Source organism: Coregonus lavaretus (genome assembly GCF_964263955.1).
Source record: "Coregonus lavaretus genome assembly, contig: HAP1_SCAFFOLD_1132, whole genome shotgun sequence".
Classification (NCBI taxonomy): domain Eukaryota; kingdom Metazoa; phylum Chordata; class Actinopteri; order Salmoniformes; family Salmonidae; genus Coregonus; species Coregonus lavaretus.
Window position 1 is genome coordinate 66,633 of NW_028161016.1, and position 21,239 is coordinate 87,871.

General features: G+C 45.0%; 1 protein-coding gene across 1 annotated transcript; it reads right to left on the reverse strand.

Moving 5' to 3' along the window:
* Positions 1-5,017: 5,017 nt before the first annotated feature.
* LOC311121205 (uncharacterized protein) lies at positions 5,018-18,044 on the reverse strand (the record flags this gene model as incomplete). The annotated part of the gene is made up of 2 exons (XM_084195723.1): positions 5,018-6,618; positions 17,528-18,044. The coding sequence occupies 2 exons, from the start codon at positions 18,042-18,044 to the stop codon at positions 6,509-6,511; spliced, it is 627 nt and encodes a 208-aa protein (XP_084051849.1). The 3' UTR covers positions 5,018-6,508.
* Positions 18,045-21,239: the final 3,195 nt, after the last annotated feature.

The following is a 21,239-nucleotide window of genomic DNA, read 5'->3' on the forward strand; positions in this document are numbered from 1 at the left end:
CTTTAAAAAAGCCACACATCAATCAATCCACCAATCTGCAGTTCAAACAATAACAAAGCTGTCATTCTGCCACTGTTTTGGTAATAAGATGATGGATGGGACTGGAGAAATGTAACTACTCTCAAAATCATAGACAGACCTATGGATGCAAGGACTGACCATCCATGATATCACCATTATAGTTTTAACCATGTTGAGGCTATACAGTGTTGGTTCATATTTACACTGTTTCTAAACATTGGAGTAAAAAAAGCTTATTTTGGGATCTGATGGGGTACGACAGTTGAACTAAGCTCATGAGGCATGTGTTATATTCTTCAAAAATCAATGGCTATATATAAATAATTTAAAAGTCCAAATATGGATGTAGCAACTGCAGATTCCCCCTTTAACACCACACATCAGTTCAACAACTGCAGAGTTTGTGCCTCTGTTTTTAAGACAGTACTTACTAGTGTTAATCAGGGCCCGGTTTCTCAAAACCATCTTACTGCTAAGTTCATCATTATAACCATTGGATGCCTTAAGATGCCTTTGGGAAACCGGAACCAGATATCCAGTTTCCTCCTCTTCTTCCTCCTCCTTTTTCGATGTTACAGTCATCTCCTCCTCCTCCTCTTTCACTCTGAACGAGTCTTCCTCTTCTTTCACTGTAACATCCTCCTCCTCTTTCACTCTGAACGCGTCTTCCTCTTCTTTCACTGTAACATCCTCCTCCTCTTTCACTCTGAACGCGTCTTCCTCTTCTTTCACTGTAACATCCTCCTCCTCTTTCACTCTGAACGCGTCTTCCTCTTCTTTCACTGTAACATCCTCCTCCTCTTTCACTCTGAACGCGTCTTCCTCTTCTTTCACTGTAACATCCTCCTCCTCTTTCACTCTGAACGCGTCTTCCTCTTCTTTCACTGTAACATCCTCCTCCTCTTTCACTCTGAACGCGTCTTCCTCTTCTTTCACTGTAACGTCTTTCTCTTCTTCTTTCACGGTAACAGCTTCACCCTCTACTTGTTTTTGTATTGTAACATCCTCCTCTTCCTCCTCCTCTTTCACTAGAGCTTCTTTCTCCGTCCAGCAGACCTCCTCTTCTTTAGCAGGAGGAGAGTAGCTTAGTGAGCTCATGGTCGGGGATGTTAGCTAGCTAGGCTAGTGCTAACTTAACCAGCCAGCTAGCTGACCAATAACAACAACACCGTAAATATGAAATTAAATGGGATAACTAACTAGACGACAGAAGTGGGTTTAAAACACAGTGGCTAATATACACGAAAGCGTCTAAAGAGCTTTATTGGTTGGGCTATTTTGTCTAGCAAGCTACCGAGGTGTCTGACTAACTGTTGCTGCTGTTGAAAGAAGCGTCCCGTCCACTAGATTATACGTCACACTAGCAGCATAGCCTTAAAGTCCCACATCGCCATCTGCTGACTGGAGTGGGTAACGAAGTTGAGTAAAATGTAGATTTTATTTTCAGACAAAAAGTTAAAGGTTAGGAAGCATGTGTTTTTACTCACCAATGTAACAACACAGTGTGGTTAAAGACTTAGGAACTTAGTTGTAGTCACGATCTGGTTACCTATTAAGTACAAACAGTTATGTTTTTGCGTTATTACATATTTATTAACTTATTTCCAGATATCTTCTAAACTACCCACAATGCACTATTTCTCAACGTCATATGGAGGATCTACTCTGTGCTACCGAGTTTGTATGCTAGCTCGGTAGCTAGCTCAAGCTTGCAAACGTTAGCCACACCTCATGTTTTTCATGCACTGTGTGGTTGTGTTATCTAGTGTGAACCTGTTACCACAATAGGCTCTGGGGTGCCTTCTTGCCGTGGGCTCAAAACCAAAGAGAAAATCAGACCTGGCAGTGACATTTTAGACCCTGGCAGTAAATCTAATACTCAGGTGCTTTAAGTCATGCATGAAAGGTCTGGGGTGGTTCCGTGGTTATAAGTTACTGACCTAAAACTCACTAGTTTCTATAACTCTGGTCTTCCTAAAACTCACTAGCTTCTAGAACTATGGTCTTCCTAAAACTCACTAGCTTCTAGAACTCTGGTCTTCCTAAAACTCACTAGCTTCTAGAACTCTGGTCTTCCTAAAACTCACTAGCTTCTAGAACTCTGGTCTTCCTAAAACTCACTAGCTTCTAGAACTCTGGTCTTCCTAAAACTCACTAGCTTCTAGAACTCTGGTCTTCCTTAAACTCACTAGCTTCTAGAACTCTGGTCTTCCTAAAACTCACTAGCTTCTAGAACTCTGGTCTTCCTAAAACTCACTAGCTTCTAGAACTCTGGTCTTCCTAAAACTCACTAGCTTCTAGAACTCTGGTCTTCCTAAAACTCACTAGCTTCTAGAACTCTGGTCTTCCTAAAACTCACTAGCTTCTAGAACTCTCGTCTTGCTAAAACTCACTAGCTTCTAGAACTCTGGTCTTCCTAAAACGCACTAGCTTCTAGAACTCTTGTCTTCCTAAAACTCACTAGCTTCTAGAACTCTCGTCCCCTTGGAACGAGCCCAAACAAAACTAATCTCCAATACAGAAAAACGTGCAGTCAAAATAAATTGTGATCCATGACAACGCACTGGCTAAATGCAAAACACAAATCCTTTTGACTGCCCACCCTTGAGACAATCAGCAACCAAGTTGTCCTTACCACGGACATGTCTGATTTCAAGAGGAAACTCCTGCAATATCCGTAGTAACTTTCCACCTCACTGCGGAGCTTCTCTCTCTTTTCAGGGTTCACTCGATAGGCATGTTGTTGGATCGGGGCCGAGTCCCCAATGTCATACTCTAGTACATTTGGGTTGGCACATCTGAGAATGAACCCTGATATTCTACAAGCAGTGCAACAATGTTAATATAATTGTACCCCAAAATGGTCAGTTGGTTGCATAAATTATGATTACTAAATGTTGCATGAATTGTAAATATAAAATATCAAAACCAAATGATCACCCCTTTGTTAATATGTATTGGCAATAATTCACTTAATGGTGAGGCATTGAATAATAAAACATATATATTTTGTCAGGCTGGATGTTTGAAATATGAGTAGGTGATTTGAGTCATGCTTCTTCAGTAGTGGAATAAAGACAAGTAGCACTTGAATGTTGTAAAGAAATACTGGAGTGATGTAAGATTGTTAATAAAACTGATTATAGACCAATTTATTATACTGCGTCCATGTTTATAGGCTGCAAGTACGTTGAAATTAAGTTGTCAAGTCGTTGAAAAAACGACCTGAAAATACATATTTTCAACTAAAACCGAATGTAAACTCAGCAACAAAAAAAGTCCTCTCACTGTCAACTGCGTTTATTTTCAGCAAACTTAACATGTGTAAATATTTGTATGAACATAACAAGATTCAACAACTGAGACATAAACTGAACAAGGGGGGTCAAAATCAAAAGTAACAGTCAGTATCTGGTGTGGCCACCGGCTGCATTAAGTACTGCAGTGCATCTCCTCCTCATGGACTGCACCAGATTTGCCAGTTCTTGCTGTGAGATGTTACCCCACTCTTCCACCAAGGCACATACAAGTTCCCGGACATTTCTGGGGGGAATTGCCCTAGCCCTCACCCTCCGATCCAACAGGTCCCAGACGTGCTCAATGGGATTGAGATCCGGGTTCTTCACTGGCCATGTGTCATGTGAATTTTTATCTCTAATTCAACCTAAGCTTGAATCATTACCAGAGGTTGTAAAGCTCTGGTTTTAATCATCAATGATTCAAGGTCCACAATCCACGAGTAATTATCAGTAAATTTATTTAAGGAGAGTTCTGCTCAAAAACACAAATATCCTGTTTTTATACTCCTTGACAAACAAAGACACTATGCTCCTCCCACCTTTCTTAAACAGTTCCTGCCTTCCCCCGTGAATGGTTAGTAACGCCCCCTCTGTTAGTGGGTTGACACTACATGATAATTCTAACATTTATACTGTGTTTGGGGTGAAATTCTTTAGTCATTATTCTTAAAATCCAAATTAATCTAACACCATGACAGAACACTGACATTCCTGTCTTGCAGGAAATCACGCACAGAATGAGCAGTATGGCTGGTGGCATTGTCATGTCAGGATGAGCCTGCAGGAAGGGTACCACATGAGGGAGGATGCCTCCTTGCAGCATGCATAAGGCACGTTCACGCAGATGAGCAGGGATCCTGGGCATATTTCTTTTGGTGTTTTCCAGAGTCAAGAGAAAGGCCTCTTTTGTGTCCTAAGTTTTCATAACTGTGACCTTAATTGCCTACCGACCGTTCCACAGGTGCATGTTCATTAATTATTTATGGTTCATTGAACAAGCATGGGAAACAGTGTTTAAACCCTTTACAATGAAGATCTGTGAAGTTATTTGGATTTTTACAGAGTTTATATTGGACATCAGGCATAGTCTTCTTTTCAATGTCTTTTCAATGACATTTTGCTACGTGGGAAACCTCAATGTCAAAACACAGTTTTAACATGTCCAAATCAATAACCAATATGCAAAAACAGTTTGTGATATATTGAAAACCTAAACCTAAACTGTACTATCTACACAAATGTGCCACAATAATCATATTAAAACAAGCACCTTATAAACTGCACAAGCACCAACAATAAGTCACTGATATCGATTATGGGGGAGATCAGGTTGTACCTGCTGTTGAAACTAACACAACTAAAACAACACATGGAAACGGGCGATATCTTTTACCTCACTGGTTAGAGGACAACCTGCAGAAGACAGTCAGCTACATTTTGGAGTGATTCATTTACATTTATGGGTCGCTAAACAAAGGAACGCAACACTTATTTCATCGATATCATGTTGAAATCAATTGCGCAAGAGGGGGGAGATGAGGTTGCACATCCTGTTAAAACGAATAGCTCAAACACCACATGGAATCTGGGAATAATGTGTACATCTCTGGTCAGAGGACAATTTGTAGAAAACAGCTAGCTACGTTTTGATTAACGTGTAACACAACTTTTTTTTATTTATTTTTTTACTTTTTGTTAAATCACATAAATAATCTTTCAATTCATAGCCTGGGTTTTTCCCAGAGGCTAATATCCATATCACGCTGAAATAAATTGAACAGGGGGAAATGTTTAGGGTTCTACATTGGGACATTATTAATTAAAGTACTCCTTCTACACCCCAATGGTGGAACAAGCTCCCTCACGACGCCAGGACAGCGGAGTCACTCACCACCTTCCGGAGACATTTGAAACCCCACCTCTTTAAGGAATACCTGGGATAGGATAAAGTAATCCTTCTACCCCCCCCAAAAAAAAAAATTGTAAAGTGGTTATCCCACTGGCTATAGGGTGAACGCACCAATTTGTGAGTCGCTCTGGATAAGAGCGTCTGCTAAATGACGTAAATGTGCCCTTGAGCAAGGCACTTAACCCTAATTGCTCCTGTAAGTCGCTCTGGATAAGAGCGTCTGCTAAATGACTAAAATGTAAATGTAAATGTACAATGTTAAAACATTCTACATTGTGACATTATTTCATTGATATCATGAAACAACTCATGTATGTATTTTCTGATGTTTGATCAGAGATCTTTTATCAAAGTATCTCTTGTCACATGATCACAGCTATATCATTTATCTCCAGCTACATCATTTATCTCCTGCTAAATTGTTTCTCTCCTGTGTGTGTTCTCTGGTGTGATTTTAAATCTCTTAACCTAACAAAATTCTTTCTGCAGTCAGAGCAGTGATAAGGTTTCTCTCCTGTGTGTGTTCTCTGGTGTACTACCAGGCTGATTGACTGAGTAAAACTCTTCCCACATTGAGTACAGCTATATGGTTTCTCTCCTGTGTGTGTTCTCTGGTGTACTACCAGGGAGCTTAAATGAGTAAAACTCTTCCCACATTGAGTACAGCTATAAGGTTTCTCTCCTGTGTGTGTTCTCTGGTGTACTACCAGGGAGCTTAAATGAGCAAAACTCTTCCCACATTGATTACAGCCATAAGATTTCTCTCCTGTGTGTGTTCTCTGGTGTATCGTCAGATACACAGATGTACCAAAACTCTTCCCACATTGATCACAGCTATAAGGTTTCTCTCCTGTGTGTGTTCTCTGGTGTACTATCAGGGAGCTTAAATGAGTAAAACTCTTCCCACATTGAGTACAGCTATAAGGTTTCTCTCCTGTGTGTGTTCTCTGGTGTGATTTTAAATCTCTTAAACTAACAAAAGTCTTTCCGCAGTCAGAGCAGTCGTAAGGTTTCTCTCCTGTGTGTGTTCTCTGGTGCACTATCAGGGAGCTTGACCGAGTAAAACTCTTCCCACATTGATCACAGCTATAAGGTTTCTCTCCTGTGTGTGTTCTCTGGTGTACTATCAGGGAGCTTAAATGAGTAAAATTCTTCCCACATTGATCACAGCTATAAGGTTTCTCTCCTGTGTGTACTCGCTGGTGTATTTTAAGTTCTGATGAAAACCTGCAACGTTTCCCACAGTCAGAGCAGCAGTGAGATTTCTTCCCAGTGGGTCTCAGATGGTTTTTCTTAAGGTGTTCTGATCTGGAGAGAGACCTTTCTGCCTCGTCAGCATCATGTTGTTGAGGCTCCCCAGAGGATCCACGATAGCCACGTCTCTCTCTCCTGTGTGAACGACAAAGTCAGACAGATGGTTAAAGAAACACAACAGCAGAAATACACTGTTTATTTGAGGTAAAAGGTGATACCCAGAGCGTACCCATGAAATTGTACAACAATTGATGCCTTAAATTATTTGACAATTGTCTTTTATACAGTCAAGTGAGCAACAATAGTCATATTTTGTCTTGTTTTCACATTAGTAGTAACATCGATGACTGTAGGCTAGAAATAATTTAAAGTTTAAAGTTGTTGAAATCCTAAGCAGAGTGCCAGACGACTTTTACTCTCCAATATAGGACCCTTTCTGTGTTTGCTGTTTGTTGCTATGCAACACAATTTGGCTGCAGAAACACCTCCATGCTAATAACCTCTAGTTATGGATGTAGTATATCTGAACTCCTCCATGCTAATAACCTCTAGTTATGGATGTAGTATATCTGAACTCCTCCATGCTAATAACCTCTAGTTATGGATGTAGTATATCTGTACTCCTCCATGCTAATAACCTCTAGTTATGGATGTAGTATATCTGAACTCCTCCATGCTAATAACCTCTAGTTATGGATGTAGTATATCTGAACTCCTCCATGCTAATAACCTCTAGTTATGGATGTAGTATATCTGAACTCCTCCATGCTAATAACCTCTAGTTATGGATGTAGTATATCTGAACTCCTCCATGCTAATAACCTCTAGTTATGGATGTAGTATATCTGAACTCCTCCATGCTAATAACCTCTAGTTATGGATGTAGTATATCTGAACTCCTCCATGCTAATAACCTCTAGTTATGGATGTAGTATATCTGAACTCCTCCATGCTAATAACCTCTAGTTATGGATGTAGTATATCTGAACTCCTCCATGCTAATAACCTCTAGTTATGGATGTAGTATATCTGAACTCCTCCATGCTAATAACCTCTAGTTATGGATGTAGTATATCTGAACTCCTCCATGCTAATAACCTCTAGTTATGGATGTAGTATATCTGCATGGAGGAACAATGGTGAGCAAAGATTTCACAATGTATTCTGAACATTACCACACATTATCAGAGCAAGATCGGGAGTGTTACTCAAGGAAACTCACATTAAGCTCTGTGTCGCTATTCACTAATTCACCACTAATTCAGTAAAATGCTCTTTGGCTACCTTTACACAAATCAAATCAAATCAAATTTTATTGGTCACATGCGCCGAATACAACAGGTGCAGACATTACAGTGAAATGCTTACTTACAGCCCTTAACCAACAGTGCATTTATTTTAAACAAAAAAGTAAGAATAAAACAACAACAAAAAAGTGTTGAGAAAAAAAGAGCAGAAGTAAAAATAAAGTGACAGTAGGGAGGCTATATATACAATAGAATAAAGTGACAGTAGGGAGGCTATATATACAGGGGGGTACCGTTGCATAGTCAATGTGCGGGGGCACCGGCTAGTTGAGGTAGTTGAGGTAATATGTACATGTGGGTAGAGTTAAAGTGACTATGCATAAATACTTAACAGAGTAGCAGCAGCGTAAAAAGTATGGGGTGGGGGGGCAGTGCAAATAGTCCGGGTAGACATGATTAGCTGTTCAGGAGTCTTATGGCTTGGGGGTAGAAGCTGTTGAGAAGTCTTTTGGACCTAGACTTGGCACTCCGGTACCGCTTGCCGTGTGGTAGCAGAGAGAACAGTCTATGACTAGGGTGACTGGAGTCTTTGACAATTTTGAGGGCCTTCCTCTGACACCGCCTGGTATAGAGGTCCTGGATGGCAGGGAGCTTTGCCCCTGTGATGTACTGGGCCGTACGCACTACCCTCTGTAGTGCCTTGCGGTCAGAGGCCAAGCAGTTGCCATACCAGGCGGTGATGCAACCAGTCAGGATGCTCTCGATGGTGCAGCTGTAGAATTTTTTGAGGATCTGAGGACCCATGCCAAATCTTTTTAGTCTCCTGAGGGGGAATAGGCTTTGTCGTGCCCTCTTCACGGCTGTCTTGGTGTGTTTGGACCATGATAGTTCGTTGGTGATGTGGACACCAAGGAACTTGAAGCTCTCAACCTGTTCCACTACAGCCCCGTCGATGAGAATGGGGGCGTGCTCAGTCCTCTTTTTTTTCCTGTAGTCCACAATCATCTCCTTTGTCTTGGTCACGTTGAGGGAGAGGTTGTTGTCCTGGCACCACACGGCCAGATCTCTGACCTCCTCCCTATAGGCTGTCTCATCGTTGTCGGTGATCAGGCCTACCACTGTTGTGTCGTCGGCAAACTTAATGATGGTGTTGGAGTCGTGCCTGGCCATGCAGTCATGGGTGAACAGAGAGTACAGGAGGGGACTGAGCACGCACCCCTGAGGGGCCCCCGTGTTGAGGATCAGTGTGGCAGATGTGTTGTTACCTACCCTTACCACCTGGGGGCGGCCCGTCAGGAAGTCCAGGATCCAGTTGCAGAGGGAGGTGTTTAGTCCCAGGATCCTTAGCTTAGTGATGAGCTTTGAGGGCACTATGGTGTTGAATGCTGAGCTGTAGTCAATGAATAGCATTCTCACGTAGGTGTTCCTCTTGTCCAGGTGGGAAAGGGCAGTGTGGAGTGCGATAGAGATTGCATCATCTGTGGATCTGTTGGGGCGGTATGCAAATTGGAGTGGGTCTAGGGTTTCTGGGATTATGCTGTTGATGTGAGCCATGACCAGTCTTTCAAAGCACTTCATGGCTACAGACGTCAGTGCCACGGGTCGGTAGTCATTTAGGCAGGTTATCTTAGAGTTCTTGGGCACGGGGACTATGGTGGTCTGCTTGAAACATGTTGGTATTACAGACTCAGTCAGGGACATGTTGAAAATGTCAGTGAAGACACTTGCCAGTTGGTCAGTACATGCTCGGAGTACACGTCCTGGTAATCCGTCTGGCCCTGCGGCCTTGTGAATGTTGACCTGCTTAAAAGTCTTACTCACATCGGCTACGGAGAGCGTGATCACATAGTCGTCCGGAACAGCTGGTGCTCTCATGCATGCTTCAGTGTTGCTTGCCTCGAAGCGAGCATAGAAGTGGTTTAGCTCGTCTGGTAGGCTTGTGTCACTGGGCAGCTCGCGGCTGTGCTTCCCTTTGTAGTCTGTAATAGTTTTCAAGCCCTGCCACATCCGACGAGCGTCAGAGCCAGTGTAGTATGATTCAATCTTAGACCTGTATTGACTCTTTGCCTGTTTGATGGTTCGTCGGAGGTCATAGCGGGATTTCTTATAAGCGTCCGGGTTAGAGTCCCGTTCCTTGAAAGCGGCAGCTCTACCCTTTAGCTCAGTGCGGATGTTTCCTGTAATCCATGGCTTCTGGTTGGGGTATGTACGTACGGTCACTGTGGGGACGAGTGTATGCCAAATTGGCCCATAACTTCATCTAACAATAACATACAGTACCAGTCAAAAGTTTGGACACAACTACTCATTCAAGGGTTGTTCTTTATTTTTACTATTTTCTACATTGTAGAACAATAGTGAAGACATCAAAACTATGAAATAACACATATGGAATCATGTAGTAACCAAAATAGTGTTAAACTAATCAAAATATTTTAGATTTTAGATTCTTCAAAGTAGCCACCGTTTGCCTTGATGACAACTTTGCACACTTGGCATTCTCTCAAGCAGCTTCATCTGGAATGCTTTTCCAACAGTCTTGAAGGAGTTCCCACATATGCTGAGCACTTGTTGGCTGCTTTTCCTTCACTCTGCGGTTCAACTCATCCCAAACTATCTCAATTGGTGTGAGGTCGAGGGATTGTGGAGGCCAGGTCATCTGATGCAGCACTCCATCACTCTCCTTCTTGGTAAAATAGCCCTTACACAGCCTGGAGGAGTGTTGGGTCATTGTCCTGTTGAAAAGCAAAATGATAGTCCCACTAAGCCCAAACCAGATGGGATGGCGTATCACTGCAGAATGCTGTGGTAGCCATGCTGGATAAGTGTGCCTTGAATTCTAAATAAATCACAGACAGTGTCACCATCACCACACCTCCTCCTCCATGCTTCACGGTGGGAACTACACACGCGGAAATCATCCGTTCACCCACATCGCGTCGCACAAAGACATGGCGGTTGGAACCAAAAATCTCAATTTCCACCGGTCTAATGTCCATTGCTCGTGTTTCTTGGCCCAAGCAGATCTCTTCTTATTATTGGTGTCCTTTAGTAGTTGTTTCTTTGCAGCAATTCAACCATGAAGGCCTGATTTACCCAGTCCCCTCTGAACAGTTGATGTTGAGATACGTCTGTGACTTGAAATCTGTGAAGTCTTTATTTGGGCAGCAATTTCTGAGGCTGGTAACTCTAATGAACTTATCCTCTGCAGCAGAGCTAACTCTGGGTCTTCCATTCCTGTGGCGGTCCTCATGAGAGCCAGTTTCATCATGGCGCTTGATGGTTTTTGCGACTGCACTTGAAGAAACTTTCAATGTTCTTGAAATGTTCCGTATTGTCTGACCTTCATGTCTTAAAGTAATGATGGACTGTCGTTTCTCTTTGCTTATTTGAGCTGTTCTTGCCATAATATGGACTTGGTCTTTCACCAAATAGGGCTATCTTCTGTATACCAACCCTACCTTGTCACAACACAACTGATTGGCTCAAATGTATTAAGAAGGAAATTAATTCCACAAATTAACTTAAGGCACACCTGTTAATTGAAATGCATTCCTGTCACGGTTTCGGCCGAGGCTGCTCCTCCTCCTTGTTCGGGCAGGTTTCGGCGGTCGTCGTCCCCGGAGTACTAGCTGCCACCGATCTATGTTTCATGTTCGTTTGGTTTTGTCTTGATGTTGTACACCTGTGTCTAGTTAGTCCTCATTAGTGTTCTATTTAGTTCTCGTTGTGTGTTTTGGTGTTGTGTGTGATTGCTCCTCTGTTTGGTGTTCTGAGCTACGTATTCTTCCCTCCGTGTTTGGAGAGGTTTTCGCACATGTTAGTGCGCCGTTTGTTTGACGCCTGTGTGCGCCGTAATTTCGCCTTCGGGCTTATTGTTCTCGTGTACTACGTGAATAACTCACTAAAGTCTTTTGGACTTAGCTTCTGCGTCCTGCGCTTGATTCCTGCACCACACCCACCTTCAGCACCCCTTGACAGAATCACACACCATTTATAATGGAATCAGCAGGAGCAACAATCACGCCTGAGTCGTTGGAGGAGCATGTCCGCGGCCAGGATGACCAGATACGACAACTGGGGACCGCTCTACAGGACGTCATCAACACCCTGCACCGATGGGAGTCCAGAGGGGTACCCACACCTCCACCTACCCTGCCACCCCCATCGGCCGGTCCACCAGTCCCAGGTCCGGAACCCAGTGGGATTCGGCTCTCGCTCCCGAGGGCGTATGACGGAACAGCTGCCGGGTGTCAGGGGTTCCTCCTGCAGGTGGAGCTCTACCTGGCCACTGTACACCCGGTGCCCTCGGGACACGAGAGCGTTTCCGCCCTCATCTCCTGTCTCACGGGCAAGGCGTTGGAATGGGCCAACGCCGAGTGGAGGAGGATGGACGCCACCACCATCTCCTACGCCGAGTTCTCCCGTCGCTTCAAGGCCGTGTTCGACCATCCACCAGAGGGCAAAGCGGCGGGGGAGCGTCTAGTCCACCTGAGACAGGGGAGGAGGAGCGCACAGGCGTTCGCGCTGGAGTTCCGGACTCTAGCGGCAGACGCAGGGTAGAATGAACGGGCCCTCATCGACCATTTTCGATATAGCCTACGGGAGGACGTTCAACGTGAGTTGGCCTGCAGGGATACCAATTTCACTTTCGACCAGTTGGTCGATATGTCCATCCGTCTGGACACCCTGCTGGCCACCCGTGGACGTCCCGAGTGGGGTCCGTCCATTCCACCCTCCGGCACCTCCGAGCCGAGCCCTATGGAGCTCGGGGGTGCTGGCGCTAGAGAGAGGAGGAGGAGAAGCCCGAGGGGGCCTGTCCCCTGCACCAAGTGCGGTCGTGGAGGGCACACTGCGGCCAGGTGCTGGGGAGGGTTCCCCGAGGGAGGAGACAACAGGCCACGCACTGGGGAGCCCTCCCAGGTGAGTAGACGCCCCACTTACCCAGAGCTCTCTGTTGCGCACTTTTGTATACCTGTTTTTTTTTCCCCACAGGTTGCACCTCATTCCCAGCATAAGGCGCTAGTAGATTCAGGCGCAGCTGGGAATTTTGTTGATCGGAAGTTTTGTTTAGATTTAGGGATCCCTCTCCTACCTGTTGGGGTCGGGGTTGATTAGGGAAGTCACAGCGCCACTTAGGATGTGTGCGCAGGGGGGTCATGAAGAGACTATACAGTTGTATCTGATCGACTCTCCTGCGTACCCGGTGGTGCTGGGAATTCCTTGGTTAAGCACCCATAACCCTGCTATTTCGTGGCAACAGAGGGCTCTCAATGGGTGGTCTGCTCAGTGTGAGGGGCGTTGGCTGGGTGTTTCCGTAGGGGCGACTTCGGTGGAAAGTCCAAACCAAGTGCCCGCACTGCACATTCCGCCTGAATATGGGGATTTAGCTCTCGTGTTTAGTAAAGCTAGGGCGACGCAGTTGCCTCCTCATAGACAGGGGGATTGTGCGATTGATCTCCAGGCAGGAGCAGCGCTCCCACGGAGCCACGTGTATCCTTTGTCTCAAGAGGAGAGAAAAGCTATGGAAACGTACATAGCCGAATCCTTGAGACAGGGATACATACGGCCCTCCACTTCTCCCGCCTCCTCGAGCTTCTTTTTTGTGAAGAAAAAAGATGGAGGGTTGCGCCCGTGCATCGATTACCGTGGTCTCAATCAGATTACTGTGAAATACAGTTATCCGCTCCCTCTGATTGCGACCATGACGGAGTCATTGCATGGAGCGTGGTTTTTCACAAAACTGGATCTCAGGAGCGCGTATAACTTGGTGCGCATTAGGGAGGGCGACGAATGGAAAACAGCGTTTAGTACCACGTCAGGTCATTTCGAGTATCTCGTCATGCCATATGGGTTGATGAATGCTCCATCAGTCTTCCAATCCTTCGTAGATGACATTTTCCGGGATATGCAGGGGCAAGGGGTGGTCGTGTACATTGATGACATTCTAGTGTACTCGTCTACCCGAGCCGAGCATATAGCCTTGGTGCGTCGTGTATTGAGGAGGCTGTTGGAGCACGACCTATATGTCAAGGCAGAGAAATGTCTGTTTTTCCAGGAGTCGGTCTCCTTTTTGGGTTATCGGTTGTCGGAAGTACGTTCCGCTCGAGATTCGGGATCGACTCATTTACTGGGCTCACACGTCACCCTCCTCTGGACATCCGGGTATTGGCCGGACAGTGCATTGTCTTAGCACTAAATACTGGTGGCCCACGTTAGCCAGGGATGTGAGGGTTTATGTCTCCTCCTGCTCGGTGTGCGCCCAGTGTAAGGCGCCCAGACACCTGCCCAGGGGTAAGTTACAACCCCTGCCCGTTCCACAACGACCATGGTCCCACCTCTCAGTGGATTTTGTGACAGACCTTCCCCTCTCTCAGGGGAATACCACCATCCTGGTCGTTGTGGACCGGTTCTCTAAGGCCTGTCGTCTTCTCCCTATGTCGGGTCTTCCTACTGCCCTACAAACCGCAGAGGCCCTATTTACCCACGTCTTCCGGCATTACGGGGTACCCGAGGATATAGTGTCTGATCGAGGCCCCCAGTTTACCTCCCGAGTATGGAGAGCGTTCATGGAGCGTTTGGGGGTCTCGGTGAGCCTTACCTCAGGGTACCACCCGGAGAGTAATGGGCAGGTAGAACGAGTCAACCAGGATGTGGGTAGGTTTCTGAGGTCGTATTGCCAGGACCGGCCTGAGGAGTGGGCTCGGTACATTCCCTGGGCCGAGATGGCCCAGAACTCTCTCCGCCACTCCTCTACCAACCTAACCCACTTCCAATGTGTATTAGGTTACCAGCCGGTTCTGGCACCTTGGCAGCAGAGCCAGATCGAGGCCCTTGCGGTGGATGATTGGATAAGGCGCTCGGAGGAGATGTGGAACGCTGCACACGTCCACCTGCAGCGGGCCATCCGTTGTCACAAGGCGAGCGCCGATCTCCACCGCAGTGAGGGGCCGGTGTACGCACCCGGAGATCGAGTCTGGCTCTCTACCAGAAACCTACCCCTCCGCCTGCCCTGCCGGAAGCTGGGTCGGCGGTTTGTGGGGCCTTTTAAAGTCCTGAGAAGATTGAACGAGGTGTGTTATAGGTTACATCTGCCTGTTGAATACAAGAATATTAACCCCTCGTTCCATGTGTCTCTTCTCAGGCCGGTGGTAGCTGGTCCACTCCAGGAAGGTGAGATAGGAGAGACTCCTCCGCCCCCACTGGACATCGAGGGGGATCCGGCGTACACCGTTCGGTCCATCTTGGACTCGAGACGCCGGATGGGGGGTCTCCAGTATCTCGTGGAGTGGGAGGGGTACGGCCCGGAGGAGCGGTGCTGGGTGCCGCGGAGGGACATCCTAGACCCATCTCTCCTGTCGGAGTTCCACCGGGACCATCCCGCGCGCCCTGCTCCGCGTCCTCCTGGTCGTCCCCGAGGCCGGGGTCGGCGCACGGCTGGAGCCGCGCGTCAAGGGGGGGGGTACTGTCACGGTTTCGGCCGAGGCTGCTCCTCCTCCTTGTTCGGGCAGGTTTCGGCGGTCGTCGTCCCCGGAGTACTAGCTGCCACCGATCTATGTTTCATGTTCGTTTGGTTTTGTCTTGATGTTGTACACCTGTGTCTAGTTAGTCCTCATTAGTGTCCTATTTAGTTCTCGTTGTGTGTGTATGGTGTTGTGTGTGATTGCTCCTCTGTTTGGTGTTCTGAGCTACGTATTCTTCCCTCGGTGTTTGGAGAGGTTTTCGCACATGTTAGTGCGCCGTTTGTTTGACGCCTGTGTGTGCCGTTATTTCGCCTCCGGGCTTATTGTTCTCGTGTACTACGTGAATAACTCACTAAAGTCTTTTGGACTTAGCTTCTGCGTCCTGCGCTTGATTCCTGCACCACACCCACCTTCAGCACCCCTTGACAATTCCAGGTGACTACCTCATGAAGCTGGTTGAGAGAATGCCAAGAGTGCAAAGCTGCCATCAAGGCAAAGGGTGGCTACTTTACAGAATCTCAAATAAAAAATATATTTTGATTTGTTTAACACTTTTTTGGTTACTACATGATTCCATATGTGTTATTTCATAGTTTTGATGTCTTCACTATTATTCTACAATGTAGAAAATAGTAAAAAATAAAGAAAAACCCTTGAATGAGTAGGTGTGTCCAAACTTTTGACTGGTAGTGTACATAGTGTACACTAACTGTAAGTCGCTCTGGATAAGAGCGTCTGCTAAATGACTCAAATGTAAATATACACATATAAATATACACAGACATATATATATATATCTTTTAAAAATATATTTTCCTTTATTATGGCGGCAGGTAGCTTAGTGGTTAAGAGCGGTGTGCCAGTAACCGAAAGGTCGCTGGTTCTAATCCCCGAGCCGACTAGGTGAAAAATCTGTCGATGTGCCCTTAAGCAAGGCACTTAACCCTAATTGCTCCTGTAAGTCGCTCTGGATAAGAGCGTCTGCTAAATGACTTAAATGTAAATGTATTATTTTCCACTAACCCTACCACCTCTCCCCTAATTGCAGCAAACTAATGAACAACAACACTTAGGCTTCTATTTCCAACATTTTACGGACACAATCTATTTTACAATAGTTATATATATATTTTTTTTTTACATCACTGGGGTCAAGCTTCCTGCCATCCAGGACCTAGATACTAGGCATGTCAAAGGAAAATCGTCAAAGACTCCAGTCACCCAAGTCATAGACTGTTCTCTCTGCTACCGCACAGCAAGCGGTACCGGAGCGCCAAGTCTAGGACCAAAAGGCTCCTTAACAGCTTCTACCCCCAAGCCATAAGACTGCTGAACAATTAATCCCCTCCCTCCTTTGTTTTTACACTGCTGCTACTCGCTGTTTATCATCTAAGCACAGTCACTTTACCCCTACCGACATGTACAAATTACCTGAACTAACCTGTACCCCAGCCCATTACCTGGGTACCGGTACCCCCTGTATATAGCCTCATTATTACCTGGACTAACCTGTACCCCAGCCCATTACCTCGGTACCGGTACCCCCTGTATATAGCCTCATTATTACCTGGACTAACCTGTACCCAGGCACATTACCTCGGTACCGGTACCCCCTGTATATAGCCTCATTATTACCTGGACTAACCTGTACCCAGGCACATTACCTCGGTACCGGTACCCCCTGTATATAGCCCCCAGCCCATTACCTCGGTATCGGTACCACCTGTATATAGCCTCGAAGTCGCGAGAGTGTGACTCCCCATAGTATGTTGTACCAAAGTTGACTGACCCTTAAGGGAACCACACTGCCATAAATGCAAGGAAATCCTCACTGGCAGTTATAGAAAGACCCATATACTGTATAGCCATTGATTCTTGAAGAATATAACTTATAAATGCCTCAAATGTATTTCCCCATCAAAAACCAAAACATAAGCTTGTACAGTGGGGTAAAAAAGTATTTAGTCAGCCACCAATTGTGCAGGTTCTCCCACTTAAAAAGATGAGAAAGGCCTGTACTTTTCATCATAGGTACACGTCAACTATGACAGACTAATTGAGGAAAAAAATTCCAGAAAATCACATTGTAGGATTTTTAATGAATTTATTTGCAAATTATGGTGGAAAATAAGTATTGGAAGGAGGTTTCACCTTTAACTGATGGGGTGAACTAAGGTCATGAGGCATGTGTTATATTCTTCAAGAATCAATGGCTATATATAAATAATTTAAAAGTCCAAATATGGATGTAGCAACTACAGATGTCACCTTTAACACCACACATCAGTTCAACAACTGCAGAGGTTGTGCCTCTGTTTTTAAGACAGTACTTACTAGTGTTAATCAGGGCCCAGTTTCTCAAAAGCATCTTACTGCTAAGTTCATCATTAGAATCATTGGATGCCTTAAGATGCCTTTGGGAAACCGGAACCAGATATCCAGTTTCCTCCTCTTCTTCCTCCTCCTTTTTCGATGTGACAGTCATCTCCTCCTCCTCCTCTTTCACTCCAAACACGGGAGCCTCCTCTTCTTTCACTGTAACATCCTCCTCCTCTTTCACTCTGAACACGTCTTCCTCTTCTTTCACTGTAACATCCTCCTCCTCTTTCACTCTGAACGCGTCTTCCTCTTCTTTCACTGTAACATCCTCCTCCTCTTTCACTCTGAACGCGTCTTCCTCTTCTTTCACTGTAACGTCTTTCTCTTCTTCTTTCACGGTAACAGCTTCACCCTCTACTTGTTTTTGTATTGTAACATCCTCCTCTTCCTCCTCCTCTTTCACTAGAGCTTCTTTCTCCGTCCAGCAGACCTCCTCTTCTTTAGCAGGAGGAGAGTAGCTTAGTGAGCTCATGGTCGGGGATGTTAGCTATCTAGGCTAGTGCTAACTTAACAAGCCAGCTAGCTGACTAATAACAACTTAATATTAAATTAAATAGGTTAACAAGTACATACGACGGAAGTGTGTTCAAAACACAGTAGCTAATATACACCGAAAGCGTCTAGAGCTTGAATCTTTCGGCTGTTGGCTAACCAGCTACGGAGGTGGTTGACTGTTGCCTCCCGTCCACTAGATTATACGTCACGCTTTCAGCATCGCCTGAAAGACACACATCGCCATCTGCTGACTGGAGTGGGTAACGCAGTTGAGGATCTTTTTTTTATTGACAAAGTATATTTTAAATGTATTTAATTATATAATACCATTATATTGAGACATACAAAGACAGGGATGTGCTGATTGATTAGTGCAGATTTTTAATGAGTAAGAATAAAAACAATTATACTACAGCACATCTGCATTTAAGGCAGTTTCATTAAGTCAAACAAAATCTAAATAAGTAACTATCTAACATGTTGCTCCAACATGGTGTAACAATACATAAAGTAGATGTATATAATGAACAGACTAGGTCTATACTGCTCCTACATGGTGTAACAATACATCATATAGATGTATATAATGAACAGACTAGGTCTATACTGCTCCAACATGGTGTAACAATACATCATATAGATGTATATAATGAACAGACTAGATCTATACTGCGCCAACATGGTGTAACAATACATCATATAGATGTATATAATGAACAGACTAGATCTATACTGCTCCTACATGGTGTAACAATACATCATATAGATGTATATAATGAACAGACTAGGTCTATCCTGCTCCTACATGGTGTAACAATACATCATATAGATGTATATAATGAACAGACTAGGTCTATACTGCTCCTACATGGTGCAACAATACAGTGCATTCGGAAAGTGTTCAGACCCATTGGCTTTTCCCACATTTTGTTACGTTACAGCCTCATTCTAAAATAGACTAAAATAAAATAAAAATCCTCATCAATACATAATTACATAATGACGAAGCAAAAACACATTTTTGTTTTTGTTGCTAATTTATATAAATAAAGAAATAATGAAGTATCACATTTACATAAATATTAATATTAACATTAATTAATTAATTAATAAAAACGTTAATATATAATTTACATATGTATTCAGACCCTTTACTATGTACTTTGTTGAAGCACCTTTGGCAGCGATTACAGCATCGAGTCTTCTTGGGTGTGATGCTACAAGCTTGGCACACCTGTATTTGGGGAGTTTCTCCCATTCTTACATTTACATTTTAGTCATTTAGCAGACGCTCTTATCCAGAGCGACTTGCAGTTAGTGAAAACATATATATATATTTTTATACTGGCCCCCCGTGGGAATCGAACCCACAACCCTGGCGTTTCAAACGCCATACTCTATCAACTGAGCTACATCCCTGCCGGCCATTCCCTCCCCTACCCTGGACGACGCTGGGCCAATTGTGCGCCACCCATGAGTCTCCCGGTCGCGGCCTGCTGCGACAGAGCCTGGATTCGAACCAGGATCTCTAGTGGCACAGTTAGCACTGCGATGCGGCGCCTTAGACCACTGCGCCACTCAGGAGACATGCTTCTCTGCAGATCCTCTCAAGCTCTGTCAGGTTGGATGGGGAGCGTCGCTGCACAGCTATTTTCAGGTCTCTACAGAGATGTTTGATCGGGTTCAAGTCGGGCTCTGGCTGGTCCACTCAAGGTTATTCAGAGACTTGTCCCGAAGCCACTCCTGCGTTGTCTTGGCTGTGTGCTTAGGGTCGTTGTCCTATTGGAAGGTGAACCTTCACCCCAGTCTGAGGTCCTGAGAGCTCTGGAGCAGGTTTTCATCTGTACTTTGCTCCATTCATCTTTCCCTCGATCCTGACTAGTCCCTACCACTGAAAAACATCTCCACAGCATGATGCTGCCACCACCATGCTTCACCGTAGGGAGGATGCCAGGTTTACGCCACCCGTGACGCTTGGCGTTCAGGCCAAAGAGTTCAATCTTGGTTTCATCAGACCAGAGAATCTTCTTTCTCATGGTCTGAGAGTCTTTAGGTACCTTTTGGCAAACTCCAAGCAGGCTGTCATGTGCCTTTTACTGAGGAGTGGCTTCCGTCTGGCCACTCTACCGTAAAGGCTTGATTTGTAGAGTGCTACAGAGATTGTTGTCCTTCTGGAAGGTTCTCCCATCCCAACTGAGGAACTCTGGAACTCTGTCAGTGGCCATCGGGTTCTTGGTCACCTCCCTGACCAAGGCCCTTCTCCCCCGATTGCTCAGTTTGGCCGGGCGGCCAGCTCTAGGAAGAGTCTTGGTGGTTCCAAATTTCTTCCATTTAAAGAATGATGGATGCCACTGTGTTCTTGGGACCCTTCAATATTGCAGACATGTTTTGGTACCCTTCCCCAGACACAATCCTGTCTCAGAGCGCTACGGACAACTCCTTCGACCTCATGGCTTGGTTTTTGCTCTGACATGCGTTGTCAACTGTGGGACCTTATATAGACAGGTATAATCGTAAACAATATGATGTAATGTGCCATGAACAAAAACACAAAATTCTCAGTCAAAAACATAAGTCAGAACACAGCCTCACTATTCTCTAAAAAATATTTTCACGTTGTAGCTTGGACTCTACTTTACATCATCTGAGGTTTTTTGGGTTGTGCTGCCATCGGCTGCCATCGGTTGAGACAGCATTCTCTTGAATACAGGGCGGGTGTCATTTCAAATTATAGAAATATAATTAATAGAATGGACCTATCCCTTCAGACCGCTGCAATTTAGCTGATACACCTTAATGACATTTTAATTGGATTGAAATGTTTACTTCTAATTACTACAACACAAAAAAGACCACCGGTCCACCCACCGTCCAATGTCAAGTTAAATGGTAATGTCTAATCTATTATCCATATAGGTTTCCTATGGAGGATTGACAGTCCTCCCGGGGGGCCTGATTGGTGTCACTTATGCCCCCAGCCCCCAGCTAACAAACCTGACTCCAACAATCAACTAATCTGTGATCTTCAGTTTAGAATGCAATTAGTTTAAAATCAGCTGTGTTTCCTAGGGATGGGGGAAAAGTGTGACACCACTCCGTCCCCGAGGACTGGAGCTGCCCGTCCCGGATTTTAAAAACAACACATATTTTCAAGTGTATGCACGCACGACTG